Genomic DNA, 8,752 nt, shown 5'->3' on the forward strand with positions numbered 1-8,752 from the left:
GCTCTGAGAAGATAAAACTTGGCACTAGTTGACAAGATGTTAAAATCATCTCAAAGACATGGTGGGTAGGTCTTCTATGCTGGTTTTAAAGTAATCTAGAGTTAACTAAAAATGCAAGTGAAATGAAAAGGATTGAAGACGTGGAATATCTCTATCTAACCCAGCACTTCTTCAAAAGACGTGCCTCCTTGGCATAAAAAACTACTCGCTTGCAGTGTTGGTTGTAGAGCTAAAGTAAGGAATAACAGGGAGCCAGTTTTTACCTAATATTGTGTGATGCTGTCCGGTTCTTTGTCACATTTCTTCATTCATATTTTCTTATTGTTAGGATTGTAGTATCTAAACTTCTCTGTTCATCAGCTTTCCTCATCCTGGTTGGCCAAATGAGTCTCTCCTTGTATTCAGGTTGGATTTTGATGTCCCAATCGTTTAGGAGATGAAGGAGTCAGGAAGGTGGTTGTGGTTTGTGTCTAAGTGTTTAGTGGGTGCCAGAAGCCAAACCCTCATGAACCATATGTTCAGTCCAGAGGCCCAAGTGGGATAAAAACAGTAAACCAAGGGTAAGGTGCAGGACAGAACCAGAGGAGAACTGAGTTCACAGTTAGGGAAGTTGTTTTCAACAGAACAGTTAATTTTATTCTGAGCTATCACTGCCTGTCATCAGAATTACCCAGAGTTCTTAGTAAAATGCGGATTGTTGGGAACTACCCCCAGATCTACCAAATCAGAATTTATTTCTAGAGGTGAGTCCTGGGAAGCTGGAAATCTTTATTTATTTATTTTTAAAAGATTTTATTTATTTATTTGACGGACAGATCACAAGCAGGCAGAGAGGCAGGCAGAGAGAGAGAGGGGGAAGCAGACTTCCTGCTGAGCAGAGAGCCTGACTCCGGAGCTCCATCCCAGGACCTTGGGATCATGACCTCAGCCGAAAGCAGAGACCTTAACCCACTGAGCCACCCAGGCACCCCTGGAAATCTTTATTTTTAACAAGATTTCCTTACCCCATCCCCACCATTGTGTACTGAAGGTTCAGAACCACTGTATAATGGTAACTTTTTATTTTAATGTTTGTTTTTTGTTGTTGTTGATATGCTGCAAGAAAATAATCATTCCGGGATATTCTGTCTTCAGATGGGATATCAGTTTAAATTCAAGGCAGATGCCAAATACTATTCTGAGAAGGATTTAGGGGTGACATTTTGACTGTTAGTGTTGTAGTTGATGAGTGATGTCTGTTATAATTGTGAGAGGAAAGGGGTATTGCTACCCCTGCTCTTAAAACTCTGAAACATGCCATCCATGAAGTTTCCATTGTTCAGATATGTTTACTCGGTTTTCTGAATTTAGCATCTTCATAGGAAGGGCTTGGGCAAATACACCTTTCATATAAATTGCTCTTCTTTCATCCATTTCAGATGAAGTGGTGGAGCAGAGGTCTGGTTCTTCAACACCTCAGCGTTCCTGTTCTGCTGCTGGCTTACATAGACCAAGATCAAGTTTTGATTCTGTAACTGCGGAGAGCCATTCACTTTCTGGCTCTCTCACTGGCTCTTTGACTGGAAGCACACTGTCTTCAGTTCCACCCCGTCTAGGCAGTCACACCATGGATTTTTTTGAAATGTGTGCCAGTCTTATCACTACTTTAGCCCGTTGATGATGTTTCTTTAGTTTCTGTCTTTCTGTTATAGCACTGTGAAAATCAGATAGATTCTTAAAATTATTATTTTACTTATGGATATCATACACTCTGGAATACTGATGGAGAGTTGTGAGTATTTCCAGGGGACACTCAGTGCCATTGAAATTATTGAAAACAAAAAACTCCGACATTTTATTTACATATAGATGTCTGTACTTCTGTTTTGCCTATGATAAATTCATAGAGGCAGTATCTTTAATTGGTGAACATTGATGAAGAGTATTGTTACTTTAAAATTGTGAGTTCACTACAGATGATTAATACACCTTCACTGGTGAGTCATCTCAGTCAAAGGGTGGTTTGGCAATACCTCTTTGCTCTACTATTTAGTGTAGGTAAATCCAGTTTATTTCCTAAAGTTCAGCAGGCTTTAAGCTGTGTTATGCACCCAATCTTCTTGCACAAGATTAAAAAAAAAATTAACACACCCATTAGTAAGATGGTATTTAAATGTTGAAATCTTAAAGGCTGGTCCCCGAAATTTCAGAAGCCAAGTTCTTCTAGTAGTTTTAGGTTTTGAAAATACTGCCTCGTGTTTAACAGAAGGGTTGTTGTCCTGAAACAGATAACTGGTTTCCAGGTTCCTTAAAAACAGCTTATAACCAGCTAGAGATTTTATTTGAGATTTCCTTGGGTAATATATTTACTTAAGAGTCTTCAGTGTTCTACTCAGTATTAGAACATCTGAAATTACAATTTTTGGTTTTTCATAAAAAACATTTTTTTAAACTTAACATCATTTAAAAACATGCCTTCGAAACTACCTTTCTCAAATTCTTTTTGCCTCTATTTATTTTTGTATTTCACAAGCATGATAAAATAGTTAAATGAAACAAAGCAAAATACCAACAGTCCCTTAAAATAGAACTTTTACCTTTGATTTAATGTATGTGGTGGTGGTGAGTGTGTGCATATGTCCCCCTGCATCCCACAATGCTAATTCTTCATCTAAAGTTCAAGTTTGTTATCACAGCCATCTCCCCCTCCCCGCCCCTACCTTCCCACCACCAGTTTCTTTGTTGTCTGATCCTTAGTGGCTGATTTACCTAGCTTTTAAATCTTTTCTGGTTCCCTTTCTTTGTTCTGAATCTTGGTTGTTAGCCATCCAGTTTGAAAACACTGTTCTGGCCCTAAGGGCTTTTGTGTACCTCCAAAGCTTATTGGGTTGTGACCTTACCTGTTGAGGCTGTTAGACTAGGGAAGCCTTAAACATTAAAAAAAAAAAAAATTCTCTCTTGAATAAATGTATGTGTTGTTTACATATATACATATATGTATTCACACACCAGTTCTTTTAAAGGAAAAACAAAGCAGTTTCTTTGTTTTGCTTTGTGCAGGTTTTATTTTTTAAGTTTAAAAAGACACCTATATACAGCAGATTAGATAATACCTCATTGCTTATATTGTTTTAGTCAAAGTATTTAATTTTTTAATTATGTGTAATTTATCTAATTTGTATTTATTCATTTGTTTAATGTGTTATAATTACACTCTCATTCACCTGAATTACCCTAGATAAGATTAAGCTCTTGAAAACAGGTTTCTGTTTGCCAAAAATAATGTTTTCTACCAAGAAGCAAATGAAAATCTTTGGCCTAGTTTCTCTTATGTTTTTGGAAGATAAGCATGTCTGTCTTTAAGTAGTTTCGAGTCAGGAGTTTGCAGTGTGTCACATCATATTGGTTTATAGAACTTTTTAAAAATGGTGTTAAGTAACTTTTAAGTCTGACTTCATAATATCTAAAGGAATCTTTGCTCACCAATTTGGGAAAAAGGGTGGGTTTGCATTAAACTCTTTTTAAGTGTAAACCTTTGAAAGATTGCCATCTAGTGGCATCAAAGGGTACTTTTTGTGATTGTTTTTAGAGGGATAATCGTCCTGCTGTGCTGTTCTCGATAGGGCATAATTTTAACGTCTTCAAATGTGTAAATACCTCTTTTGGGAAGAACAGGTCCACCTCATACGATTTGCTTTACTATGATTGATCTTAGAAATAGGAATTCTGATGATTCCTTATCCCTAATGACAAAATCCCTAACAATTTTGAAGGTGGAAAAACAGCAAGGAATACAGTGGCATTTTAGCTTTGTTAGTCGAATAAATCAGATATTAAGAACTTATTCATATAAAAATACTTTATATTGGTGATTATCATGTTTATTGAGAATTAAAAATATTATATGCTATTTTCTCATTCTTGCCAGTATTTGTGAATATCTACATTTTGATGGCTATCTGTTGAATTTTAGGAGAACCAGGGTTGCAGTTTCAATTCTCTTATGCTTACATTTTTAAAGCACAGCTACTCTGAATCTAGAAGGTACAGTAAATTGCATTTTATTGAGGAGATTTTAGGAGGCTCAGTATGGCATAATAGGGGCCAGAACAATGTCATAGGAGGCTTTTGTTGCTAATGGGCAGGAAAAGGGAAAGAATCAGTTGCTAAATTCCCACATTTCAATCTTGTAAGCTGGTTAATCAGGGGTGTGGTATGTGGTTGTTAGATCTGTGGTGGGAAGAATTTCTTCAAGTTAAGATTTTGGAGGAGAGCTTCTATTATTAGGTTATAAAGAGTTAGCTACATCATGGAAATGAACTCCATATGGTTCTACAATAGCATTTCCCACACTGTATCCCTGAGGTGCTGTGCTGAAAAACGAGTCCATTGAGCAAGTTTGGAAAGTGTTATACGCCACACTCTTGCTTGAGGTTGGAGTGGATATGAGAATTAAAGACTTTGAAAAGTCCTTCAGTGAAAAAAAGAAAACTTTAACCCTGCTTTCCCCAAATTAATTTAACTACTTTTAATCTTAATATTCCATGGGAAAAGGCAAATTTGGAAAATACTGTTTTAGGAAACTTACTGTTCCAGGTTGCTATAATTAGTTAATTATACTATATATGTAATATGTATATTACATATATATAATAATATATGTAATTATATAATGATAATTAACATAGGAAAGAATAGAATTAAGGTATCTTTTCTTCTTACCAGTTGCTGGAGAGAATATGGTTCAGAATCAGAAAAATTTCATTTTAACCTGTGGACATACTCATTTGAGCAAATGCTGGCCTAAACAAAATTTTGTGTCTATGATGTGTTTCATAGCACCTTGATTTTCTTAACCAGGTTGTGGTATTGTTTGGGAGCAAAATTTATTATTTGTTGTGTTGAATGGATAGCTGAGAAAACTTAAAGCAGATTACTTGTAAAAAAAAAAAAAAAGGCCTAAGAAACTAGTGACTAATGCTTATTATGGCTCTATGGCTTTGTAGGCAATGAGTCTATGACATTGATTCTCACTTTCAAACTGTATAGTCCATGAACATTTTCTAAATACAGGACACCATATTTAGATCTAATTCCTGTAATCTTTAACGGAGGAACAGATAAATTGAATGGGGAGGTAGGCAAACCTATTCCAAGTTGGATTTTGTTTTGATCAACAAACTTTTGGCACACTTTTGTAACCTCAAGTGTTTTGTTCGTTGGTATTAGTCTGCTATAACAAGAATCTAGGAGCCTAAATTAATTGGAAGTACGAGTATTTCTCTGTCAGAGAATTGGCTGTATGTTTTACAGAAATTCTCCATTTTCTGCAAATAGGGTTCCCATAAGAGCTGCATAATTGTGGGTTTCTTTTTCTTACTCTCTAGCCAGTTTGTACTCAGGGAACATAGACTGTTTTTATATTGGAAGAGACATAATTAAGAAAATAATCATAGACAACTGTTACAGGTTTTCTGACTGTTTGAATTTATCTGTAGCTTCTATTAATGTGCAGTATACTGAGTTAATATCAGCACTGTACTTCCACTTATGAAATGGAAAAGCTTAGAATATGCTTCCCACAGACACGGTATCTTTGTCTGCCACTGGTTAATAATTTAAATCCTGTTGATGGCTGTGAAATCTCAATATCTAAATGCAAACCATGTTCATGGTTTTGTCTGTTTTTGTTTTTAAAGAACTCCACCTTTTCAATCTGGCGTATCTTTACCTGGTCCTTCTGTCATTCTGTGACTTTTTAAATAGGGAAGGTAATTTATTTTAATAATCGTTCTCAGAGGCTCTATTAGAAATTCTGGATGAGGAATATGTGCAATCTGTTAGTAAATCACACCTATGTTGGACCTCAGTTTGTAACCTCTAAAGTGGGAGGATAAGCTAAAAGGCCTCCAAGGTACATTTGAGCTTTAAAGTTCTGTCTTTGCCTTTTTTGTGTGATTGTGTTAGTGTTTACCTTTTATATATTTAGAGATTTTATACTAGTGTCAATGTTCTGTATTTGTTTGGTGAGGCATTTTAAAGGTTTATACTTGAAAAAAAATTTAAATACAGCTGTCCTCTAGAATACAAATGGCAAAAGTCATCTAGAAAACTGAACATGTTAAAACATCATGTGCACTTGGCACAAGCAAAATATTACTGATTTGAAGTATTAGAAGTGTTCCATACTTTTTTATAGTGATTTTTAGATCCAGAGACCATGTCTATTAATATAGTTAATACACTACAGTAACCTTGTGAGGTATAACCATTTTCTAGTTGAGGAAGCAGGACCACAAAGCTCTTCATAAAGCTTTAATGCCATACAAGTATTCAGCAGTGATCACTGCTCTTTCTGTCCCACCTTCCTCAAGGGGAGAACAGTCTGAACCACTGAAACATCTGAGGAGTTGAGTAATAAAGATAAACCCAGATGTATTGCTTTCAAGTCTTTGAGTGACATAAAGTAGTCTTAACTGAATATTTCTTAATTATTGGAACCGGTTGATTATACTAACTAAAATTATTTATGATTAGTATATTGATATTTATAAGTACTTTTGAATTATTGAGGGTGCTTATAAAATACTGAACATATTTTAAGCATGATTCTTCCTTTAATTTTATTTACTTGATCCTTGTAGCACAGTCTTTTATAAAAAGTAAAACTAGCTGCAGCCCCTATCTTAAATTATAATAGTTTTTTACTGTTTTCTGAATTAGGTTTATCTAAATTTCATGTACACATTGATAACTTTTCATTTTGTATGGGTATTTAGATGATAAACACTGTTTTCATAAAGTATATCTCTGTTCACAAACTACCTAATTATTATTGGCTTGATATTCTCCCAGATCTTACAGAACTTTGAAATGTAATCTTTTTGATGAGCTTTAAAAAAATGATACGTTACTTGAACAAGTTCCTGGCTTCCTTACTAGCCTTTCCACATATAATCTTGATGGATTTGATGCCACTGAACAGTAATAGCACAAAGTAAACAGTAAGAGCATAAAGAACCAGACTCACAGTCGAGACTGGACTGAGTTTTAATTAAACTTTTTCAGCCAGAACCTGATAAAAGTCAGCCTGAGTCTAGAAGTTACCAGACTGTGGGCCGGTATTAATGTAGTGAGCCGGGGTTCGTGTTTACTGCCCCACTTGCAGAGCAGAGCCATTTTGCAGCCGTGACTGTGATGGGATTTTGGGTAACTACTGTTTATATCCAAAGTAGTTTAGGTTTTGCAGAGGTAGCTAGCTCATGCGTATTTGGACAAGCAAGATAGGTAAATTTCAGTTACATTTAAAGTGCAATTAAGGAAACCCCAGAGTAGTGTGTTCTTTCCAGGAAAAAAAGCTGAAGTATTTATAGAGTATCTTAGCGTGAAAACTTTTCTGAACATACACAGGATTCTGACAAGGTTTATCTGTGTGATTTTGCAAGGTTAACCGCTTTGTGTTGATTTAAAATTTCAAGGAGGCACAGGAATGGTCTAGCCCCAGAGAACTACATAGTTAATTTTTTGCTGCTTATAAGAGTTTATTTCTCACAGCTAAAAATCCCTTTTAAGTTAATTTTGTTATAAAGAAAGGCCATTCTTCTAGATGGATAACATTTTCCTGAATGGAAAAAAAATAGATAAATTGCTCTAAACAAAACACCTTAATTGTGCCTTCTCAAATTATAGGACTAGTACTAATTAGTCAAAAATTTGTCTGAAATTGTTTTTTCTAATTGCTCTTGTTTTCCCTCAGTTCTGCCCTCCACAGATGGTTACATTGTTTGCTTTTGCCTGTTTGGTTTTCAGGCTCCTTTGACTATACCTCACCCTATACTGTCAGAAGCTGTTCACTGGATGTATTTTTCTGTTGCCTTTATGTTGTTTCACTTCTTAAGTCACTTTGGTGAAACTTTGGCTGCTTTCTCATGTTTTAAAATGAATGCAGTGATTAACAATCTTTACAGTTCAACCCTTTAAAATGTTTGAAAGGCAAGAAATAATGCAGAGCAAAGAACAAAAATTAATTTGGAATGTGATTCTCAGTTTGGTTGGATTTTCTTTTACAAAATGTGGACGATAACCTACCTCACAGATGTGTGTGAGAAACTGAGGGCCCTTACTTAAATACAGGGTTTATCATCATATTTAAGGTAAATCCCTTCCTTCTTTTTAATAGAAATCTTTGATACTGATAGGATGACTATCTTGATTTTGGAAGTCTAATGTGGTAAGAATATAGTGGTAAAAACGTTTAAGACCACAGTTTCACGAATTATGGTATTCTTATTTTAAGTGACTTAAAATTTCTTGAAAACATCAAATATTCAAATTTTGAACTTGTCTTTTGTGGCAACAAATATTCAGAACTTCTTAAGTTGTTGGCTGAGTCTGCCTTAATGTACCAAAATACAGCTTTCTCTCAAGACTGTTCACAAATCTCTCTGGTTGTACAATGTTTTGCGTGTTTAATGTAAAATTGTTAGAGAACTGTGAACTCTAAGCAGAGTAATCTAAATCTTGTTTTAAGAAGAATGCCTGTGTTCTTTGTCATGTATGCTTAAATATCATACAGTGAATTTTGAGTGCAACAAATAAAACTGAAAGTTGATAGCCATTAGGTTATGACCATGACAATCATAAGAAAATGCAAGATTGGATATTAGTCAAAACATTTTCAAGAATATCCTATGTTCATTCTTTCTTAGCCTATTTTTGAAAAAGAAAAAATACTCCATAGGCTGAGTCACCTGTTGAAGAACTTGATATATAT

At 35.0% G+C, this 8,752-nt stretch overlaps 1 protein-coding gene across 2 annotated transcripts in view; it reads left to right on the plus strand.

Moving 5' to 3' along the window:
- PRKAA2 (protein kinase AMP-activated catalytic subunit alpha 2) overlaps window positions 1–2,129 on the plus strand; it is a 72,074-nt gene extending 69,945 nt beyond the window's left edge. For both annotated transcript variants that reach the window (XM_044238326.1, XM_044238327.1), the window contains exon 9: window positions 1,419–2,129. In XM_044238326.1, coding sequence (XP_044094261.1) covers window positions 1,419–1,657 — 239 coding nt within the window. In that variant the 3' untranslated portion in view covers window positions 1,658–2,129. The remainder of the gene's footprint in view (window positions 1–1,418) is intronic.
- Window positions 2,130–8,752: the final 6,623 nt, after the last annotated feature.

The sequence above is a fragment of the Neovison vison genome, chromosome 2 (assembly GCF_020171115.1).
Source record: "Neovison vison isolate M4711 chromosome 2, ASM_NN_V1, whole genome shotgun sequence".
Lineage (NCBI taxonomy): Eukaryota > Metazoa > Chordata > Mammalia > Carnivora > Mustelidae > Neogale > Neogale vison.